We start from the raw sequence: 24574 nt of genomic DNA, 5'->3' as shown, positions 1-24574 counted from the left end.
GAAGAACATAAGAACGAGAGAGAGCTGTTAGTTACTGCTAGTTTTTTGGGTTAAGAAACGCTTTCCAGCAGTGCCGCCCAGGTCTGCACTAAAATATACACCGATATACAGAAAAACATTTGAAAAAATAACCTTAGGAAATACAATAAGTAGAAAAGAGGCTTTCTAGCACTGCTGGTAAAATCCCCATGTGAGAAAGGGACGCATAGTCACATCTACACAAAAGAACTGGTCAGGTTTTTCATATTACCCCAAAATTTCTGATGAGGAAATTGCAGCATTATTGCATCAGCACTGACCGTCAGATGGCCGGTCATTTGCCAGTAAGATTTCTTGTAGGGACATCAGTAGTATAAATATTAGGTGCAATCCCATATACCTCCGACTCGGACTAGTAAAACTGTCAAAAAATAAAAATTCGCTCAGAGCGAGAGAGTAACACTGAAAACTACGGGATCGCTTTCTAGTAAAAAATGGTAACTTCTGTCAATTTCAACATAACCTCCAAATTTTGCTTGTACATTTTTGCTCACTTTGTATGTAAACACACTCAGCTCATACATGTAAATAACCGAAAATACTTTCTAATTCCTTAGAATCGACTTAAACAAGTAACTAAATACTTTTCAACATGAATTAGCATAGCGCACTTTTCGTTTGTTTACAAGCTGATCGTTTGACACATTTACCAGAATTTACCAGCAAAAAATTCTCGGACTAAAACTGGTAACTTCTGACAGAGAGAGAACCGTATTTACTCTCATTTTTGTCTTCTCAATAGTCAGAGAACCGAGTACGGGATCGATTTCCAGTAAAATTTGACTGATTCTGACTATTTCTGACTAGTCCGGACTCGTACGGGATCGCAACTATTAAGATTTTTGTATTGCAATCGATAGTACATCGATTGTTCTTTACTATTCGTCCATTTTTAACGTTTGTTCGTTAGCCACACAGCAATAATTAATTTATCAATTTTAACTTTACGTAATTCCTGTATCTAGTACCTCCAACAGATTATTTTGGGTTAATTATTATTGCAATCGATAGTTCGTTATAATTAATTTTTGCCATTTTAAAATTCCTGCATTTCATCTCAGATGTAAGAACTTCATTATTTTCGTTTGCTAGCTGTGATAAATCGTTAATAAAGCCGTCAATAAATTCATCACTCAATGGCTGCGTTTCTTTATACATTCCGGATAATCCCATTTCACAGCCGGAATAAACAGAATGCGTTTGAAATATACGTTAACATATCATCAGGAACATTCTAAAGAATAAGTAAACAAAAAAGTTTATTCCAAACGTTCAGTATTAATAAAGAATTGCAGCCAATGATTTTTTATTAACGGTATGGGTTATGGACCCAGCCGACGTTACAGCGTGTTTACATTAGACAATGCTGTCAAGACAATAAAGAAATACATATTAGTTGTCAAAAACACTGATAATCGTCTCCGTGGCGTAGGCGCTCTGACAATAGTTATAACAATTCATTTTGACACACATTTCGCGCGAGCTATTTAAATTAAAAAATAACAAACTTACATATACAACAACGTCTTTTCAGTTATTTTAATTTTTTTTGTTATACATTTCTCTTCATTCTTACACAAGTCGTCAAAACTAGTGTCTGCAATATTTGTTTTTGAAAAAAAAAAAATTAATTTTGAGGACTTATATAAACTCGATAACATCCTCGAATTTCGTCCTTCTAACATTATCAGCTTAAAAGATTGCATATTCGTCCTTGTGAATCCAAAATTTAAATTTTTTAAATTCTAAAGAATTTTCTTCTTTCAATTTGTACCCATACTTTTATTCTATATACATTACATTGGTTTTTCTAAATAATTTTTGAATTAATCACATCTTTGAAATTAAAAAGTCCTTTAATATAAATTTTGACGTCAGAGAGAAAAAATAAAAACGCCACTTTAAATAAAACAGTAGGTTCCAAACCCATTTATTTATTATTTATTTTATGGTAGGAGAGCTTCTCAAATAATATAGAAGCAATTTTAAAATGCCGAATTGGAACTTAGTTTCGCAAATTGGTCATTTCTATCAGTTATAGTTTATAAATAAAAGAGGCTGATGCTTTGCAATATATAAAAAGTGGATGAAGTGCGGATTTTTGTCCGTTTACTGATTCCATTTTTGGATACTTTGACGGTCGGTTTTCCCACTAAAGTGTGCGGCAGAAACGCATGTACATACAACTACCGAAAATTGTTTGTGAAACGGATACGTTTTCGGCTGTTTTTTATGAAATTTGTCTGATTGAATTTTTCGTTCAATACGCTTTCCTTCTGCATTACAAAGATACTTTTTCATGGTTCAAAAGAAATAAAATAAAATTAGGAACCGCCTGACGGCATTCGAACCCGGCACCTTCTGGAAGCTAACAAATAGCGGCACACTCCTCTGCACACTCTGCACACTCAGCCCAGTGTTGCCAGTATCTGGGTTAATAAAATCCCGTCTCAATAGAACCTAAATCCCGTTTTATACTAAAGATATTACAGAAATCCCGCGATGTATGTATCTATTATTTATAAAATGTTTTCGGATGAAAAATACAAGTATGTATGTACATTAGGGTGCTTCTTTTCGCGAATATTGTTTATTTCACTCCTACCTCGAAATGTTGAGGAAAACACCTAAAAAACCTCCATGAAAATTTGAAACCTCAATATTAACATTAAGTACTCGCCCAAGGCGTGCAAAGATTTCCCATATAAAATACACGTAAACTTTGATTTTTTCAAAACTCTACAGCTCTGCGGCATTTTATGGTATAATCTTCGTCAATGATGGGTTTTCTTCAGAATTGAATGCTCTACATAAGTGTCCATTGCAGCGTAATCCTTACTCCCACCAGCGAAGTACTACGGGTCACTAAACTCAATTTTTCGTGAAATTCTCGTGCATTTAATTTCCTACGAAAAAAAATCTATGAAACCAAATCGCTGCCATCGATATTTCTTGGGATATTGGACTTTGAAGTTGATCAACAAATTCTAAAATTTAGCTCAATACTCCGTGAAAATTTCACACTACCTCAACTTCAAAGCTTAATATATCAAGAAATATCGATATTGGCGATTTGGTGTTCTGAAAGTTTTTGTGTAGGAAATTGAATGTCCTACAAGTTTGTCGTTTACATTTTTTTCTGCAGCTCTTATTATTTACGAGATATGGGCAAAAAAACGAGAATTTCACAAAAAAATTGGGTTTAGTGACCCGTACTACCTCACTGGTGGGAGTAAGGATTACGCCGCAATGGAAACTTTTGTAGAGCGTTTAATTCTGAAGAAAACCAATTATTGACCAAGATTACACCATAAAATGCTTCTGATACTTCAAAGCCCAATGTCTCAAGAAATATCGATGTTGGCGATTTGGTGTTGTAAAAGTTTTTTGTAGGAAATTGAATGTCCTACAAGCTAGTCGTTTACATTTTTTCTGCAGCTCTTGTTATTTACGAGATAGGGGCAAAAAAATAAGAATTTCATAAAAAAATGGGTTTAGTGACACGTACTACCTCGCTCGTGGGAGTGAGGATTACGACGTAATGTAAACTTTTGTAGAGCACTCAATTCTGAAGAAAATCCATCATTGACCAAGATCATAGCATAAATTGCTTCTGAGCTGTAGAGTTTTGAAAAAAAAATCAAAGTTTACGTATATTTTATATCGGAAATCTTTACACGCCTTGGACGACTACTTAATGTTAATATTAAGAGATAAGATTTTCAGGGGGTTTTTTTTAATGTATTTTCCACAAAATTTCGAGGTAGGAGTGAAAAAAGCAATGGTCGCCAAACAAAGCTACCTAATGTACATAGACATGCATGCATAGACATACATAGGATTTATATACATTAGGGCCGGTCAATCTTTTTTGACTATGTGCATATAGCATAAGAGAATTCTACTTGTAATCCGACGCAACTTTGCCGAAGAAACCATCGGTCTAAAATTAATTAGGAGTTTGCCATATTGCGAAAATGGGCAGAGAAGAAAATGTGGAAATTTTTACTGTTGTGCCCTCTGGAGGAAGTTTTAAGAAAGAGAGAAGGTCAGAAATGGATTCCTCATACCAAAAAACCGCTACAGCATGTTTTTGTACAAAATGTAAGCAATTCTTTACGATACTTCATCAAAGTGCTTTTTTCACAGTTTGGCAAATTCCAAATTGATTTTAGAGCCATGATTTCTTCGGCAAAGTTGCTTAGAATTATACGTATGTATGTGCAATAAGCGCATAGTTGAAAAAATCTCCCATACAAATTTACACAAGCAGCCTTTTCATTCGTTTTCGCGTTTAAATGGATCAGATGGTTGACATTTCATTCGCTAATCTTTGTTTAAACCAGCCAGCTCGGGCGTTTAAACTATGTTTAAGCCACAGCTGTGCAGAAAAACTGGCCCTAGGTCGCACAATTAGGTTGTTTGTTAAGTAAATTTTTCCCTTAGGGCCGGTTGCTCAAAGCCTGATTAACACTAATCTAACCGATGATTCGTTATCGACGTTTTCGACTCCATATAACACGCAATAAATAAAAATCAATCGAAATGGTTTTGAATGAAATTTATTTTTTAATTACATTTGGGAAGGTTGCCACCTGTTTGAAAAGTCGAATTTAGTTAAAGAGGTGTTGTACTTCAAATACTATGCAACAATTAAAATATTTTTGAGGTGCTTGAAGAGAGTGGCCACCTGTTTAAAAAGATAAACTCAAATTACACTGTGCGACAGCCGGAACCTGCCCGGACTTTGTTAACATTTTCTGAATGTATGTATGTATACCCATCCAGTAGTAAAACGCCCGATGGATTTGCAAAAGTTAGCTCGTATTTTTATTTTATGGCCTAATAAGTTTTCATATCTCGCCCTAAGTAGTTTTCAAAAAAGTCGAAAAAATAGCTAAAATAAATGTCTGAGCGAAATTAAAGGTTAAGACATACATATATATTCAAATTTCTTGGGAAATATTTTCTTAGAACATTTTAACCCATTAGCTCCCATCTAAAACGGTCATATTTGACCCTTACTTCAAGAAATCTCGCATAAAGCAAATTAGGCAGATCGTGACTCCCGGCAGTACCACATATGCGGGAAAAGTGGATATTCGCGTGCATGGTAACTGAAATGCATTACCAAAAGTATCGTTTTTTTGTTCCGAGCACTTTTCCACGAAATATTTCAACCGGAGGAACGGATGCGCCCAATTAGAGCGAAACGCGATACCAGTAGGAGTAGAGTGAGTATGCTTCCCTAAAATCCGAAATAAAGAAACATCCTACCTAGTTTCTTAACGGACCAACTGCATCGTCGTTTAAAGTACAAAACCGCGTATCGTGATTCTGCAAAACCGCGTAACTGACATTGGCTGCCAACAATTGGGTTTGCTCACACAAGCTCTTGGCTCAATCCTTATCCATTCGTCCTGAAATATACTAGGCGGATATGCGATTGCTTTATAAAAAAGAGAACCATTTTGAAATATGAGTGTTTTTTCGCTCTAGAAAATAATTTTTACAACTTCACATACGCGGTTTTGCATTTTATTGATATGCGGTTTTGCACTTTAAACGACGATATAATATATCATGTAAAAGATACATTTTTGGTGTGCCTTACATTTATAGCAATTTAAATAATACGCAGCTCTTTTAATACGAACAGTCATGTAAGTATATTTACCTCGTGTGTTAAAACTTACTTTTTAATAAAATAAAAATTCCTTAAAAATATAAAAATTTCTAAAATATTTATATGATTAGGTGGCAGTGTTACTTCAACAATTTACGAAAAATAGAAACATCAGTAAGCACAGTTTATATCAAAAAAATTTAAAGTGAAACTACCTTCTTTTTTTGTATCATGAGTCCGGCCCAGTCAAAAATCATCAGAACTAGTCAGATTTTACAGCAAATCAATCGCCTACCCGGTTCTCTGACTATTTAGAGGACAAAGAAGAGCGTAAATAAGGTCCTCTCTCTGTCAGAAGTTACCATTTTTAGTCCGGAGATTTTTTGCTGGTAAATTCTGGTAAATCTGTCAAACCATCAGCTGTAGTGTGTTTGGCAACTAGGGTTGCCAGACGTACTGCTTTTGGGAGTAAACGTACTCATTTTTATTGCAATGTACTCCCTTGTTCTCCTAAAAAAAATATCTGGAAATGTACTCCTTTATTAGCTTTGTACTCCTTTTGTACTCATTTTTTCAGCTATTAATATTTTATCATATACAGGGTGTAAAATAATATTTGTTGTTTGTTGTTTGAAAAATAAAAGGGGCCTTTATATTTTTTGCGAAAAAAGTAGTTTATTGTTAATTATCCACAGATTATGCTTAAATTTTATTAATTTGTTTTTAAATTTTAATCTTCATTTGGGTTTACCGGCGGTAAACACTTTGAGAGAAAAGCGCAAGTAAAAAAGTAGTTATTGTATAGTTTTTAAATTTAACCTTCATTTGGGTTTACCAGGGGGTTTGGGAGAAAAGCGCAATTCTTCGTCGGTTACTTTATTACATATCTTCTGTAACCATAGGCTAATTTCCCCCATTTGGGTCCTTTATACTCCGCCTTTTGTCCAACATAAGACCTCATACTCAGCAATCGGGCATTCATTCGACCAACCCTATACAGGTTTTTTTTCGAGGTTCGTGCCGCATGTACTCAGCTCCCAAAGCTGGCAAAAGCAAATCAGGAATAAAATTTTAAAACCAATTAATAAAATTAAAGTAAAATATTGACAAAGTTAACAAAAAAAACACAAAATCTATAAAGAACCCTTTTATTTTTCAAAAAACCTGTGCGACAGTTATTATTTTACGCGCTGTACTTTGCCATTCATATTGTGGCAAACACTACTTAGTAAGTAAAGTTAAGTGTGATAGTGAAAAGGTGTAAGCATAGCCTTAGGGGCAGGGCGCTCAGGTATAAAAATTAGAAAAATATTAAAGTAATTATAAGGCTTAAATTAAAAAAATGGCCATATGGAATTCTTTTGTAGTTTTTAGTTTTTTAGTTGGGGAAACTTTTCTATAAGGGCGGTCATTGAGAACCGAATTCTACGCAAAAATACTGTGGACGCAAATGAAAATTGTGACTTTTGGCAATTTTTCTAAGGGGTCCCATAGGGGCCTTAGGTGGTCGGGAGTCAAATTTTTTTCAATGGCGGTTCATGCCCTCTCCAAAAAGGTCGGAAAAGGTGCCACGTCCACTCCCCCTTCGATCACCATCTCTTTAACAACCGTCCCTATTGGAAAGCCAACCCATATAGTTATTTATTTTTCACATTTATTGTTGCTTTGAAAAAGATTTCTAAGATATCTTTGTTTGTTTGTACCTAATTAATGGTAATTTGTAACAATAAATTGCACAAAAAATTAAAAAAAAATTGGACTCCTTTTTTATGTTATGTCCTGCTTTTTTTCTATCGAAAATATAAATGTACGCCTTTCTCCGTTTCAAAGTCTGGCAACCCTATTGGCAACCAAATTGTCAACAAAAGAAAAATGCACTCTGCTAATTCATGTTGAAAAGTATTCTCATACTTGTTTGAGTAGGTTCTAATGAATTTGAAAGTATTTTTGGTTATTTACATGTGTGAGCTGAGTGTGTTTACATTCAATATAAGCAAACATTTACAATCAAAATTTGGAGGTTATGTTGAAGTTGTCAGAAGTTACCATTTTTTACTAGAAAGCGATCACTTACTTTTCTGTGTTATAGCCCAGTTATGATACTTGCACTGTTTTACCATTTTTACGTAAAAATCAAACCCCAACAGAATTCTACATGTAAAAAGCTATGTGTTGGGTAATCGCTTACACGCAAATCCCTTTTAACAGATTCTTATGTGACAACCCTCACTGCCGTCCCTAAATTGGAGCGCCAAGCGTTGCGTTATCCACTGTCAACGAGTGTCAGCGCGCGCTATCTCCAAATCAACGCGTCGTAATTTTTGACGTTTTCTCAGGTCCTCTCGTTTTTATTCTCGTTTCCTCTTTTACTTTTTTGTCCTTTCTCTTTCTTTCCGTCTTCTGCATCCAACTTCAACACGTAACGCCCTGTCAAAAATGAAAATTCCATTTGCTCGGCGTTAGCGTCGCGTTATTGTGGGATGTTTCATACAAATTGTATGGGCATGAGGATTTTTGACAGTTGCTTGGCGCTTGACGCGCCAATTTAGGGATGGCAGTCATGCAAAGCTAAGTATGCATAACTGCGCTATTACCCTCTCGCTCAGAGCGAATTTTTATTTTTTGACAGTTTTACTATTTTTAGTCCGAGGAATACGGGTTTGGACCTTGTATGGGCATGAGGATTTTTGACAGTTCCTTGGCGCTTGCTACGCCAGTATAGAGATTGCAGAAAGCCATCAAAATACGCTCTCGCTCTGAGGAGTTATATTTGTTAATAGCACTCCAATTTGAAAAAATCAGAGCGCTAGCGTTCTTTATATTCTCTTCACTATAAACTCCTCACACAGCGTTGCCGAATTCTTTTGCTGAAAAATCGTCATTTTACCTTGAAACAATCGCAATTTCGGCCAAAAAACCTCAAAGTTTTGGTTATAATACTTTTTTAACAAAATAAAAAATATAAACAAAATTACGTAAATTACATTCAATAAATATGTTGTCATATTTCAAAACCAAAGGGAACCCACATCGCATATGGGTTAATAAAAGTAGATTTGTAATTGTTAACGACAATTTTAAATTACACTTTAAAACACAAACTGCTTTTAAATTGTTCCACTCCACTGGCTTGGTTTTTGAAGATTTTGAAAGTGTATCATTAGCATTTATTAACTGATAGATAATCTTGACTGAACAAGTTCTCTCTGATATTTTTCTGTCTCTTACAAATCAGTGTCAACAGTAGTAGAACCAAACTAGATGAATGCATGGTTGTACTTTGGATAACGTTTTACTTTAAACATTTTTTTACGTACATACTTACATACATGATACAAACATTTAAAGGTAAAATCGCCCGCTCAATTCTTCCGTCATTGTGTTTTTTGACGTTTGCTAGCATTTTCAGTTTACTCTCTCGAAGTGTCAAAGAAATTCAAAATAAGCAAATGAAAATTTATAATTTGAATTATTTTTTTAATCAGAACTTCGAAAAAAAGTTGCTGCTTTAACGGCTGCAGAAATTCCGTTGTCCTCTGTAAGCAAAGCAATATCAAGCTTTTTAAATTCCTGCAATTACCGTATAAAGGCAATAATGGATCGAGGTTTGTGGTGTTATGAAAACGGATTTGCCAAAGTACCCCTATGTACGCTCGGCTCATTTTTTGCCACTACTTGACCCAATGTAAGCAAGATCGTTCTTTGCAAAAGTGAAGTGCCTTGAAAGTGAAATATCTTTAAATGCATGCCAAAATTTTCGCCTTAACATGCGGGCAGAAGTCCATAAAACACAATTTCTTTCAATAATTTATTTACATATATATGTATGTATATATGTATGTATGTACATATGTACATAATTATGTACATTCAAATTTTGTTGTTTCTTTGGTTTGAGTCAAAATAAAAACCAACACATAAAATGACTGCGAGAGAAATTTTCAAAATGCTAGCAAACGCCAAAATTTCTAAAGCTGGCTTTCAGCGGTTGTACCTTATAAATATTTTTATCATGCTTACAAGCATATGTAAAACTAAAATTAAAAAAATCGTCATTACGGGGGGATAAATCGTCAAAACGTCATTGAGCTAAAAAAACGTCAAAATGACGACGAAATCGTCAATTCGGCAACGCTGTCTTCACATGTTTGGCGCACTCATGAATTTGCTCAGTAGTACTTGTAAAATAGTTATTCGTATTGATGGCATCACTTTACTTATTTATATAAAATTTAGAGCATAAAAAAATGGTTCCTCAATGAGCGCTCTCTGCTGCTTTAGTGAGTTTATCAACGATTAAAACTAATAAGTGATGAAAGATGGGCAAAATAGACAGCACTTTTTTATGAGGAGTAATATTTTGAGTGACATGGGCGCGTTAGGTATATATTGAGGCGAAAAAACTGAGTTATATTTAAGATATATTTAGTTGCATGATTAAATCATAACAAGGTAAAACGATTGAAACGAAAGAAGACCGCTCTGTTCAACTAAACATGATAAAAACATTACAAGGTAAATTCATTCTCTCAATTCGTCCGCCATGATTTTTTTCTGACGTTTGCCAACAATATAATTTTAAAATCAAAACTCAAACTCACACACACATTCTCATTTTCAATCTCAAACAACAACAATTGTGAACAATTTAATTTTTTTATTTAAAATTTTATATGATTTTAAAATGTTGGCAAACGTCAGAAAAAAATCATGGCCGACGAATTGAGAGAATGAATTTACCTTGTAATGTTTTTATCATGTTTAGTTGAACAGAGCGGTCTTCTTTTTATTACCTTCCTTTTATTAACTCGGGATGTAACTATGTAATATTGATGCGTCTAAAAGATGCAGCGATTCCTATTCTCAAGTTACATACCTGATGACAGTACGAATGGCAATTATAATAGGGAGGTTTTAGTTTTTTAAACTATAATTTTATTTAACTCTTAAATTGTGACGGTATGGAACTAAAAATTGGTGAGCGATCTTCAAAGTGAGTCGAGGGTATTTACAACGGGGGAAATCAAAAATCAGTAGAGTACGAGTTTTTGGCATACAACTCATCTGAGTTTAAAAGAACACATTTTGACTAGAAAAATAAAAGCTATTTTACGCATTATTTTAATCTGTACAACTTCTTATTTGGCACTAAAACCGGTTGGCGGTTTTGGCCGAAACCAAAAAGCAAGGCTGGCATTTCCTCTTAACAGCCCTAGTAGTCCCATCGCCTCAATGAAAGGAAATCCCTAGCAAGACCCTCTGAGATTCAGGGCAACGTGAGTTTTGCCCTCCTGCAGCCTCACGCGCCACCCAGTCTTTGTTTAGTGAGGGAGTGCTATAACTGGTTGCGGACCGAGGAATACCCGATCCCAGCTCTCTTGTAGCTGGTCGACAACTTCTTAGTACAATAAACATAAAGTCTAAATTTCATATTAAAGAAGAGATTTTCGTATAAGAGTGGTCCTATTAGAGCTCTTGTTAACAGTCGATAATCCGGTTAACCGATTATTCGAATAGTCGAGTAGCAACTTTTGCATTGACTGAAAATCGAATAGCAAGTATTCGATCGTTTCATCAACTTCGACTAGTCGTGCAATTGATTAACTGTCATTATTCGAATAGTGAAAGTTGTTTAAATACAAATTTTTTCTCACTTCAAAACAAAAAATTTGCTTTATCCAAAATGAGTTTACGTAAGCGTAGCTGGGTGTGGAACTTCTTTTCTAATTCCGAGGGTGGACAATATGGACAAAATATGGCCTATAATAATTGGACCTCGTCTTTGACACCCCATTTGAAGACCATTCATAAGAGGAACAAGGAGCAGGACCTGGAAATGTATGTTTATGTTAACGAACTAATAAGTGGTAGTTTTCCATAGTTTATCCTCCCCAGGACTACAGATGTAGCCAATAGTGAATGTGCCGAACCAACCCTGGCAAAAAATGTCAAGTGTAGAAGAAAAAACGAAGATGGCGAAACTATTTCAAACGAGCGCCAAGAGACCATTTCTCGTGCAATAGCACGATTAATTGCAACAAATATTTTACCCATATCTCTTGTTGCAACGCCTGGATTCCATGAGTTTATGAAGGTGATGGATGCACTTTGAATTTTACATATTTTGCTATAAGTCACGTATTCATCTCCATCATAATTCATGCAGTACCCCCCCATTTTTGGTACTATAAATATTCAAAGCCTATCAACCGAAAAACTTATGAAATATTGAAAGAAAACAACTATTCGAATAGTCGAATCTGTCAAGTAATCGAATGAAAACAACTAGTCGATTATGAACGGTTAGTCGAACGTGAACGGTTAATCGATTAATGGTATTCGATTATTGTTTGAAACAACTTTTTCTATTCGATTAACCGATTAATCGGTTACTCGATTAACAAGATCTCTACCTCCTATCTATCCGACCGTCAAATTTGGCCCAGTCCGCGATTGCCAACATCCACCAGACGCTGGTTCCTGGCGATGAAGCTAATCATTTTCTCTGGGTTGTTTGAGTAATTTTCCAAATACAGAAATAATGAAATTAAAATAAAAGCCGCAACAATTTTCACAGGAAATCATATAATATTTGTATTATGTTTCTGTCCAATCGTCTTCACCCATATCACAGAATTTTTTTTTTTTAATAATTTAGTGTTTTTTTGTATCGAACACGGCTTTAAAAAATAACTTATATGTAGAATACATGGAAACTGAATGAATTTTTGATGCAAAGGTATGGAATATTCCGAATTGTATTTTCAGGATTTAATCTCCGTTTTTACTTCGGGTTTTTCATCTGTTTTCACTTCCGTTTTTACATCTGTTTTCACTTCCGCTTTTACATCCGTTGTTAACCCGGTTTCATTGCGTCCACTTTGACTGCAAAAGAAGCGTAATATATTAAAATAATTACATATGTATATCAGTTAAAAATCAACAAACAGTTTGTTAGAATATACCGCACCAATTTCAATTAAATTTGAAAATTTTCAAAGCGTTCAAGCCACATACTTTTGCTCTCACCTGTTACCTAATACAGCAAGTGTAGTATTGTGTTTGAAATGTGCTTGTCGTACTTTTGAGTGCGTGTTTATTCTGGTTAGCTTTTGAGTAGGAAGTGTGATCTGTGTGAATGAAAATCCTTAACCATTATTCCACGTTTGCATTATTATTAAAGCTCATCCTTCTCAAGTGTGAATTTCACCTCTTCCACAGTGCCTAAACGTATCGTATCGGATTCTTTCTTTTCAAGCAACACATCCTTTTCAATATCATTCGCATGTTGACGTTTGGGTACATATTCAACGCTATCCGTATCGCTCTGCACAGTAAAATTCGAGTCGGCTTCATTTGCTGAGGGATCGGGACTTGTAAGTGTGATTTTGGAACCGCATACAACTCTGTGTAAGCAAATTAGTGTGTATTGTTGGATTATATGTAGGTCAAGCATGTAAATGAACTAACATACATACATAATATTTTTATGCTTATAATTGAAGAAATTGTGGAAATTTTGTGATTTAGTAAAATATAATTTAAGCTGTTTTGTCTTTCAAATGTGTATTTTTAGTATTCCCTGTTTATGCCAAATAAACATACAATAGCATACAAAACCATACATAAATACATACACACATTTAATATTTATACCTTATATACATTGCATTTGCTTGCTTAGCATTCAAGCGTTTTTGTTTTTGGTTTGTCTGTCTATTGTCGCTGATGCGTGTTGGTTCCTCGCAATTTTTGCGGATGTCTACATTGCATTTTTTGTTGTTGGGAATTCGGAAATACGAGTATGATTTTAAGCATTGCAATGAGGCTCTGTATTAAGCATTTATCATGATTTTCTATATGTATATATATTTACCTGTCACGTGTCTGCATATTCGCTTCAACATCCAAGCTGCGTGGTTGACGGAAGTCACATTCGAGCGAGAATGCCGAATCACCGGGTGTAATCAATTCGGGATCATTTTGTATGACAACAATATTGGAATAGAGTTCGCCATCTTTCAATGTTTGACATTGATCCAATTGGAAATTCATCTCTAGTGAGCGTGCATTTTGAATATTTGGTTTGACAAAGCAGGGCGCAGCTTGTTTATAAAAACTACCGCGCGTATACATGACGCCTGTGAATGGCTTCTCCGTCTCCAGCATCACATTCATCGAGTTGGAACCGCATTTGAGATTAACCTTTTGTATACCCTGATCTGAGCCTTCTATTTTGAAAGTGTCCGTTAGATCCTGTTGCCAAGTTTCTGCGGAAACGAAAAAATACAATATCTATTATTGCTATGAAGTATAAAGATATCTTGCAACACTGTTGTAGTTGTTTGGTTTAAGGAATATCTGAGTACTAGTCGCTAGCACTAGTTGGTAGTACAAGCACTGCAATTTTTCCCATTGAGTGCCAGGAGGAGGCACATCCTTCTAACCGAGGTTAATCCATACTGTCAGTACAGAGTTTGTCAAACTATTTTCTATCCCGGATGAAGCCGTAAAGGTTTGATACTATTGAAAAAGCGTGATCCCAAACGCTTGAGACGCCTGGTCTGGAAAGCTGGTCATTGACATATTGACATTGAATCTATTCCTCTAAATCCTCACCCCGACAACTTCTGCAGAGGGAGCTTGTTGGTACACGCCATCGATGGAGCATTGGTGTTATAGCACAGTGCCCTGTGATGACGCCGGTACGAGCAATTACTGCATATTTGTTTAATGTCAATAGTTCGTCACTTCGACTGTTATTAGTATCGACCACAAGGATCTTGAGATCTCAGATCTGTAGTGTATCCTTCAACCCCCTTTATCAGAAACTGAAAAGGTGGAAATAGGGAGTTATTTGCTTTGACAATTTCCATCTCACCGGCATTTCGTTCCCTTCTATGTATATTGCTATCTATGTTTTTTTAAATAAGTCGACAGAAAATTTTATTCTTACAGGTCATTACATTGATTACAAAGGTTTTTAAAAGTTTATGCATAAAAGAGTTCTTATTAAGATTGCTTCTATTGCGATTGCACTATCCAATAAAAAGCAGTTAACTACAAATATTATAAATAACAATCGCCTTCAAAAGATTTCAAATTTATTTGCAATGTATTCCGTCAATAATGATGGTACGTGCGGTAGTAATCCAGAAAAGGGATGTCCTCACAGAGCTCATAATGCAAGCTGTCTCCCTCATTCGTAACACATGGTAACAGTAAGGTTACCATCGGGGTCGCCAGTAGGGGCCATTAGGGGTACAATCGAAATTCGAGATACCATAAGGGTGCCATTAGGGACGCCAAAAGGGGAGCCGTTAGATGTACCACTAGGTATACAATCGAAACGCGGGATACCAGTAAGGGTACTATAAGGGACCCCAGTATGGGCACCATTAGATGCATCTTTTCGTTAGACTAATAGGCCGATACCCGAATTAACAACTGTTCGGACTGTTCTATACCGAAACGATACGGTACGAAAAACACGGATGCATTATTATTCGCCTCATAAACTAATCAGCTACAGATACAAATTACCATTATTTATTTAAAACGCTGTCCGGGAAGCCAGCATAGAGAGATTTTGACGTCACTCAGTGAAGACAGCATTGCACAACATTTCCGAATTGCTTTCGATTTTACCACCCTGGAGCCGAATGTTGTCAATGCCGAATGGCTGTCATGGAATATATTGACGATCCCTTAAAGAGACTTACTATCCCGTATGAGACAGCCGCCTTCTGTATGGCAAAGATCTCCACCTGAAAGACACTGCAGTTATGAGGCAGGCCATATGATTGACTTATTTAAAGGCCCTTCGAGTCGACTACTCTTTCCATTTTTGAGCCATCGGTTTAGATGGAAATACCATCATTTACCGACAGGTCAATCTTCCCGGGTTGGAAAGTGTATGGGAATCTTTAAGTCTCAGGACGACGTGAGTTGTCCAGTTTCGAGATCTAAGTCGGCCTTGATGCCGTTACGCCGTCCACTATTAATTATCATCAAGACCGTTTCATGCTCATAGTTGGCCTGCTTCCACAATTTTGATTCCCTCAGTCTAAGAGTATGTATTTCTCAATACCCAGTACCGAATCTATCTTTACACTATCTACTTAAAACGTTTTACAAAATCTTTAAAATTAGTTCTTTCCATTGTCCCTTCCAGCGTTGCCGTTGAGAATTTTCACAAAGTCGCAAAAAGGGGTCACTGACCAAAAAAGGGTCACCATATAATTATTGTTTTCCTTTACTAGTAAAAGAATAAATCCGCTGAATTTAAAAATAAAATAGCGGCGAAGCTTTGCACAAAACAGGATTGCAAACATACACATAAATCAAGTTGCTGCAAGGAGAAAAATTTCTAATAGCATGGTTTTGTTAACATATTCTAAAAAATCTCTGAAAAGGGGAAAAAGTCGCACATAATTTTGGAAAAGGGTCAAAAAATCAAAATTTTCAAAAGGTCGGGTCGAAGGGTATTGGCGCTTGAAAAGGATCAAATTGCCCCTTTAGTCGCACAACGACAACATTGGTCGCATATCGCTGCACTAGTTAAATGATCCAATAAACTGGGGTCAGGAGGTATAACCAGCTATACTTAATTCACTTCTATTTAAATCTTATAGTTCAGGTAGGTAAAGGCACTACTTAGACCGTACGCGTTGGTTCTCTGTGATATCAATACGAACGGTAAATGCTAAGTTTAAGTAATAATTGCTGCTTGCCGTCCCGGAGAGCCCCTACGGACAAGCTATAAGTTTAAAGCATGATCCCAAGTGTCTAAGCCGCAATCTAGCAAAAGCTGGAAGTATAAGAGGAAGTGCTGAGAGGATTCCTACTCCTCGTTCTCTATGCGACAGAAGAGGTCTTGTGTGATTATTAGCCAGCCTGCGTGAACCCCGATAGGACAGTGGCCTGTCAGTATACCCACTAGAATCGAGCGAACGTGCAAAACAGCAGCCAATGGACTGGCAGCAACCTCCGCCTGAAAAACATCGATCTGGAAGCCTAATTTGAGCTTGATGGAGCGCTCCCTGCAAAAGACTCCTCCACCGACTCTTCCGCCAAGTTCGACCCATGCGTTAAAAGTTCACCGGTGCCCACTTCCAGGCACAGCTGCTCTCATCCCATAATGGGATGTGACCGGAGAAAGAGGTAGCTGGAGCCAGGCTAGTCACCCAGTGATCTCTGTTATCAGGGATGAAATGGGGCCCTCGAGAATATTAAGGTGTCCAGACCCCGAGTCAGCCAGACAACTAGTGCCCATAGGTCGGACTGCCGTCGTTGCTGCAGCTGCTTTACCTGCAATATCGACAGTCGCTAATGTTGGCAGCTTGTGCACTCGCTCCAGATTGCTGACTGGAGTAGTCTTCCGCAGAAAATTTCCCATACGAGTAATCCATAAAACTGAATGAGCTTGACTATAGTTTTATAGAGCCATAAAATAATCGAGAATCAGGCCGATGTGGATTTTCATCGATAATAGGACACCGGACATATAGAAAACTATCCAACCAATTATAATACATTGAATTTAAGTATGGTGGTCTACATTCATGAAATCAGTTATTATAGCTCAAGGGGGTGCCGTTATTGTATCGGTAGTACGTAAAGAAGCTGGTTCAGACAATTCGGCCACCCAAGACACGTCTGCGAAAATCACGATGGGCATCAGTTCCGACCCTCAATGACATTCGATAAGAAACACAAGCTTGGGATAACGAGACGATAACAAGCTCTAGTGCCGTTCACGATCTTGTGCATATGCTCTGACATTTGCATATTCGTTGTATTTGTAAATTCACAACAATAAAATGCACACGGTTGCCATGACAACAAGCATACAATTTGCGAATGCGATTCCAACCAAAAACCAAGACCATTTCTACAACATCCTCAACAAAGATGGCTACAAACTGAAGAAAGGGTCGGAGTACGGGTGTTCTTACTTGAACTGAAGAGGGATGGTTCATAATCATAAGTGCTATCATTGCTGAATTTTCAACGTAAGTGAGAACCTAGAGAAATTGAAATATTTCGGAGGGATTTGGAAGAAAAAATGTAGTGAATTGCGTAGTAAATAATAGAAAGTGACGGAACGGAAGTTTAAGTGAAAAATAAATGTTCCTAATACCCGATTTACATGATTAAAGTACTTGAAAGCAATTCTTGCTCATTTTCTTTTGTGTTTTCTATTTGCTTTTACACGCTTCAATTCTGTTGAATTCAAGTTTTTTGTTCATTATATGGGAAACAAGGAAAATGTCAAAAGCAAAGTAAGAAAGTTGAAACTATTTGACGGTACAGACGCATGTACTCGTCCCCTTTCTTCTCACCCCCTCTCTTCCACATGCGAGCGAATTGAATTCAATGCTTGAACTGTGTAAAAGCAGTCTAATTGACGTACACAACATAAAACTAGCGGACGATGCACGTGACCATTGTCACAGTTGCAAGAACATAGTCGAAGAAACTAATGTGCAAGATCTAGAATTCTATCATCCGTTTAAAGACTACGCACGCTTCTTGTTTCGTGCTGAAATCGCCTAAATGATTTTTGCCGAGTTCAATTAAGTGCACCAGTCGTTTCCCTTCTGAGCCAACTGACGCTAATTGCAAGTGAGGCCATCTGGGCTTTCAATCACTGAGGAGGCATCCCTCTTTCTTTGCTACCACCGCGTGATCCGGCTGGAGCGTTTAGGTTCTTTCATGCGACATATCAAAGCTAGAGGAGCCGCTGGATTATAATTCGCTGAACTGTATCATTGTAAAACCCATACAGCACCTCGCTTCATCTTCTGCGTTGTTCTTCGCCAACGCGTAAGGGCCCGTGATTCTTAAATATAATCTACAAAGATGTAAGTGCTAAAGCGCGAATGCGTTGACTGCTTGCTTTCTGAACAAGCGTAGATTTTGTTGAGGGCGATTTTGTTTGTTGATTCTGTTCTTATAATGTTTTCCATCAGATTAAAGAAGAAGTCGTACCATGTTGGTATCAAATGACTCGGAGAAGTCCTTCTCAAATGACGGGGATGGTTATATTGCTCCACGTCATTTTATATAGACGTATTCGTTTCACGAGAATACCACATTCAGACATCGCGGCACATAGGCAGCTCCTTTCGTGCTATTAAATGCGCGTTGAAATCGGCAAAGAGATGGTGAGTGTCGATTCCTTTCTCGCGGGACTTCATTTCAAAATTTCACACGTAGTCAATATTTGGTATATGGTGAACTTATCAGGTCTAAAGCCTCACTGCCTTTGACACCTTACGCTCTATAAGACCTTATATTTATGCGGGATCGAATTCCTTGTGGACTGCGCAGATCTCACTTAAATTCATCCAGTCGTCAGGCATGCGTTCGTCTGACCATATTCTGCATAAGAGTTGATGCATGCAACTTATCCGCTGTACTTGAATACTAGCTCGGCTTGCAAGACGTCAGGTCTAGCAGATACGAAATTGCTTTTTATACCTTATCGCAGTCGGGTTCTGGGACATAGATTCCGTTACCATTCCACAGGGTGGAAACGTGTTCCCTCCATAATTTATGAATATTCTGGTCATGGTCACAAGGTGGCCGTGAAGTTCACCTTTCTCTTCAAAGCTTCACGCGCACTCCGAACGGTTTTTGGTGATCGCCTTTTTAATGGCAGAAATATACTCGGAGGTTTGTCACTGCCTGACGAGGAGCGATATTTATTAGAAAAAAGTGAGTGCGCCTGGGCCACACTGGAGAAGTGAAACTGACGATGTATATCTAGTTTATCTCATAAGCAATGTACATATGTACATACATATGCATCTGCTTTTGCTTAATGTTATATTTTTGTCTTTTTTCCATCTAGATCACCACAACTATCCTGTTCGTTCTAATTACATTTACATATCGTCGTTTAAAGTACAAAACTGCATATCAAGAAAATGCAAAACCCCGTCTGTTGCTAAAATTGTATTGGAGAGGGTAAAACTTGTCTTATTTCAAAACGGTTTTCTCTTTTATCCGCAATTACATATCTCTTCTTCTTTTGTCTGAGTATCGATATTTTAGTATGAACGGTGAACAAATATCTTTTTTTGGCACAAATGTCAGTCACGAGGTTTTGCAGAACCACGATACGCGGTTTTGTACTTAAAACGACGATATGTTATTCTGTTTTCCCTTATTTTATTTTTATCTTTATACTCTATCGATAAAAAAATCGATAGTAACATCCATCAATATATCGATAACAAAACCAATAAAAAGATCCACAACTAATTCGATAACAATATCGATAGGAAAGCGATAACAAAATCGATAAAAAAATATCGATAATAAAATCGACAAAAAACTGATGGCGGTCGGTCGTACGGAGTGGTTCTCCTTGTTGATATTTCCGGTATGAAGGATTTAGGAAGTCTCTTACCTTTACCTCCTTTTTCATGGAGTTATAGTAATTTCGCTTAACGGAGGTAAATCACAGACCGATGAAGGTATCTGGTCCCATAAATTCATGTGCAGACTCTTTCTTGGTGAGGATATTGCCCATGATTCTATGTATCTGTACCCAAATGAGATAAGTGTTAGGGGTTAAAGGCAATCCCATTAGGGCACATCGTCTACTTTCAAAGTCAGGAGCTCTCAGAGTGTACATATGTATGTATTTAGATGTGATTCTCAGGGTATGTTATGTTAGAGTGGCTCTCCCGCGCAGAGAGCGGAGCACACGTAGGCTGGAAAGCCCGTTGTGATACCACTGGCCGAAGCCATCTGTTTCTTTCCCTCCCTTAGTAGATGAACTACCGAGTGAGTTTTATATAGCACAAAAAGTCGAGGACCCTCGCCTAGGGACACGATATCGAACTGAAAGTATCGATATGGTACCCATATAAAGTATCGCTTTAAAAATATCGGGTACCCATTAATATCGGAATAAAAAGACTCGATATTCCAAATATCGATACCAAAAACCAAAAAATTTATTTGAATATAGGTCTCGCATATAGGTCGCTGGGGTGTAGTGATTAGAAGTGCGCAAACCTTGAAAATGAAAAACAGCTTCCCATAAAATACAATCGCCGTTCAGAGTCGACATAACACTGTAGGCACCCCCTTTGTGCCACAACATTAAGGCCCACGCGACAAATTTCGGCCAAACACTAACATATTGTGTAAGCGCCGGACTTCATTATTATTACAACACGTAGAGATTGAGGTGTTGACTTAAACACCGAGGCCGCGGGTTCAAATCCCACCACATGCAATCCTAACCATAGTACAAATTACTGCACGTTAAGGCCCAATTTATATCGGGAAGAATTGTTACAGGCCAACCTTATATGCGTGCGTAAAAAGCTAACTCAAATTCCAAGATTTGTCTTGCGTGACATTTCGATTTGACGTTTATGCTCAATTGGCATATTGGCGCGACTATGAGTTCAAATTTTTCTCGGCAAACTTCTGTTAATTTGACAGAAATGCAACTCTAAGAAATCACGCACGCAAATTGATTTGGACTTATCAAATGAGAAAAACTTGCGTGCGTGCGTAGAAAAACTCTCGCCGGTAATATTAGGTGAAGCTGTTAATACCATTATCCTTCACTGAGAAAAAAAACGCGTTGTAAGAATAATTTTTTTTTATTTGATTACCGTTTAAAAATATTCGTATTTAAAACAAGTGAAAAGTCTTAACAAAATGGATTTTGCCATTATACATACACTACGTACATATAATGGAAATATTCAATTCAAATACGCCCGTATTAAAATGAAGCATTTTTCACTACACGGATGGCGTTTTGCACGTCTCGGATGCTTTTTCATATGTAATTAAGAAAGTATATGTATACAAAGCATGCACAGCGGTGACAACACATACACACATACATACATGGTATGACATAATGCACTAATCGCGCGCTGTGATGTGGATTCAGACTCAACGTTTGAAAACACCTTTACATGTATGGCTGTAGCTGAGTGTGCAAAGACGCTTGATACAATTGGTTGCGGCCAAGAGGGTCCGGGTTTAATTACCATCAGACGGAACATAAAGTTAATTTTTTTTCTTCTTAATAACGAAAAAGCATCTGTGCACTTCACAACCACATATTTTACAACGTATATACTAAAATTTAAAACGAGTTGGGTTGGTGCTCTTTCATATGCGTATTTTTTCAATTTAGCACGTTTTTTTAAATTCTAATTAATTAATTTTTTTCCCTCAGTGTTGGAATGTAAGCTTATGACATTCGATACGATACTAGGGTTCTGGTACTCGATTCCAAAAAATATCGTTTTAAAACTATCGAGTAGAAAATATCGGTATCGAATGCCAAAAGTATCGATATGGTATCGTATCGTATCGAAATTCGTGTCCCTACCCTCGCCTAGTTCAAGTCGGCTAAACAATCTAGGAAGTACTTGTTGAAGAATTGGTTGCGCGTGTTGGCCAGGGTGGGAAAATGGCAGAGATAATGCTCAATGCTCTCCACCTCTTCCTCGTCTCTGCAACTGCGACAAAAATCGTTGGGGGGGTATCCTAACTTTTTTCCGTGTGTGTCCATCAGGCAATGATGTGAGAGCTAGGATCACCTTACATCAATCTTTGGCCAAATTTTCCTGGTAGTATGGCAGGTGGTTTCCACAGCCCACCTGGTATTTATTTCCTAGATGATTTCAGCCTTTAGTCTGTGCAGGAGGTTAGAGGTATGCCCGCATTCTGAGCAGAATTGATTTCAGATATTTCCGCCTCCCTCTTTGCCAGCCCGACGGCTAGGCAGTTTGCAGGTATGTTCCTGTATCCAGGGACCCATGCATGTGCAGTTAACCCTCGATGAAGGTTTTGGATTTTTGTATTCACCGTTTCTAATAAAAAAAAAAAAAACTATTGAATCATTATGCATTTATAATTGATACAGTGCTCAACACTGCCTTATCGGACCTCATTCTTTATCCAGGGGATACGCAGGGCAAAACGAAGTCCAAAAAATTTATAACTCCCTTTTATGGAATCACTCAGCGGCTGCTAAATCTTAGCAGAGCGGGTTTAAGAACTCTCTCCGGATACCTGACAGGTCACTGCCGACTGAGGTACGATATGCACAAAATGGGACTTACTGTGTAGACGCACTGCAGGTTTTTTGGGCTAGAGGAGGTAATTGGCCGCTTATAACTCGAAAAAGGCATATGCTTTGGAGAACGATGATCATCTCCATCCAGAATCTAGAAGATGACACCACCAAGGTGCTTAATTTCATCAATAGGAGTCTGTGCATTTAACCGGACCCACCTAGCAACATGTATTTCGACCTACTGAATCCGAATCTGCGGTCCGTTTTGCGCCAAATGGGCTCCCTGCCCTTGATTTCAGATACGTACAAGGATGGAGGACAGATCAGGTGCAGGTAGTTTTGGACCTGGCTTCAAACTCGTAATTCCCATGGGCAGGTAGACCACGGTGTTTCAGGCTGAAGTGTAAGTAATTTTAAACTGCGTAAAATTCAAGCTTGAAAAGAGTTTGAAGGTCGCCTTTCTAGATATATTTCAGATAGCCAAGCAGCTTTCCGGGACCTTTCAAACAGGTAGATAAAACCAAAGCTGGTTAGAGACTGCTTTGACGCGCTACAAATTTTGGTAGCCAAAAACACGGAAACGCTCTGCTGGGTACCACGCTATTGTGGAATCGAGGGCAACGAGGTCGCCGACCGGTTGAATCATTCTGTGGTCGCATTTGGTCCATAATTACTGAGTGGGTACACTCCGAACACAGTAAGTCAGGCTTTTCGGCTAATCTTTCAACAAAAATCAGATTATTTCAGTAAAAAGACTACTTTCTGGGTACCTAACTGGTCACAACCGACTGCGATTTCGCATATGTACATTGAATAGTTGTGGTCACACAGTCAGAATGCCAGCCCTGCTTTAAAGACGGTGAGACTTGAGAACATATTCTATGTTACTGTTCGGCATTGGCCGGACAAAGATGGTTCCATTTTAAAGCTCCAATGATCAAATCTTTTTTAATAGAAAATTCGCTTACCAGGACCTTTTAGGTATCTTGGAGACACTGGTTGACTGGTTGGTTTAACAGACGCAAACGATCTTGCAGGTCGCAGTGTTTTTTGTTCTATTATACTCCAGCACTAACTAACTAACCTAGTTGAAGAGTCAACTAACTAAGAGGCACCTTTTGTTACGTACGCCACCACAACAATAACAAAATATGTATGCACATATGTACTACGTGTGCGAGAATCGCTGCCGACCATTTCTACTGCTTTCTTTTGTTCTTTTTGTTGACGTGCATACGACTTGAGTGGAAATCCGGTTTTGGCCAGAAGATTTCTTGACGAGCTTAATACGTAAAAGACATCGCATATCTACTTAATCACAAAACACACAAAATGCTATACATAGTGTTTTTTTTTATTACCTGAACTGCTTTGTTCTTTGTGCTTATCATCGGTAGATACATTCAATACTAAAAGGCAGAGAATGGAGATTGTGAGGAATGTAGCACGCATTGTAGTAAAATTATTTGGTGTTTTATTGATTTTTTTTTTGTAATTTTTTAAAGTCACTTTTCGATGCAGGATTCTTTCTACAGCACTTCACTAAGATGCATACGGAATAATTTGTTGAATTACGCGCAGCTTTACTCACAACACCAATTACTGTTGGATATTTATTTATAGTTTTAAATTTCGACGATTTAGCGCCCCGTGATTACGAACTCTGCGCTTAAATGCAAAAATATCAACTGAAGCCAAGCGCGCCGGTTCCAGAGAATATAAAAGCCAGCGGTTGCTGGGAGTGGTACTGGCCGGTCGCTGCCACATTACATGTGCGATGACTTAACCACAAGCTCCGGCGTCAGCGCAGCGGTGGGTAGGTGGCAGCGGTGTCTATAATG

General features: G+C 37.5%; 1 protein-coding gene across 2 annotated transcripts; it reads right to left on the bottom strand.

Annotated features, from left to right (window-relative positions):
• Positions 1-12233: 12233 nt before the first annotated feature.
• LOC118744914 lies at positions 12234-24574 on the bottom strand. 2 transcript variants are annotated; one of them, XM_036478346.1, is made up of 4 exons: positions 24095-24573; positions 13542-13935; positions 12695-13071; positions 12234-12550 (listed from the first exon to the last, which is right to left on the bottom strand). In XM_036478346.1, exons 1-3 carry the CDS (start codon positions 24183-24185, stop codon positions 12843-12845), a joined length of 714 nt encoding a protein of 237 aa, XP_036334239.1. In that variant the 5' UTR covers positions 24186-24573; the 3' UTR covers positions 12234-12550; positions 12695-12842. The 2 variants fall into 2 exon arrangements, with proteins under 2 accessions (XP_036334239.1, XP_036334247.1); XM_036478354.1 differs by lacking the exon at positions 12695-13071 and having other exon boundaries at positions 24095-24574.

The sequence above is a fragment of the Rhagoletis pomonella genome, unplaced genomic scaffold (assembly GCF_013731165.1).
Source record: "Rhagoletis pomonella isolate Grant_MI unplaced genomic scaffold, Rhpom_1.0 Rhpom_scaffold_00001, whole genome shotgun sequence".
Lineage (NCBI taxonomy): Eukaryota > Metazoa > Arthropoda > Insecta > Diptera > Tephritidae > Rhagoletis > Rhagoletis pomonella.
The sequence above is the reverse complement of the archived record's forward strand: the minus strand, read 5'-3'. Positions and strand labels throughout refer to the sequence as shown.

Excerpts from the sequence above, each read along its gene's own strand:
- LOC118744914 (XM_036478346.1), bottom strand. The coding sequence starts at position 24,185 with ATGCGTGCTACATTCCTCACAATCTCCATTCTCTGCCTTTTAGTATTG. Across the intron at positions 13,936-24,094 it reads CAAAGAACAAAGCAGTTCAG|AAACTTGGCAACAGGATCTA; the intron begins GTAATAAAAAAA and ends TCGTTTCCGCAG. Across the intron at positions 13,072-13,541 it reads AATATGCAGACACGTGACAG|AGTTGTATGCGGTTCCAAAA; the intron begins GTAAATATATAT and ends TTGCTTACACAG.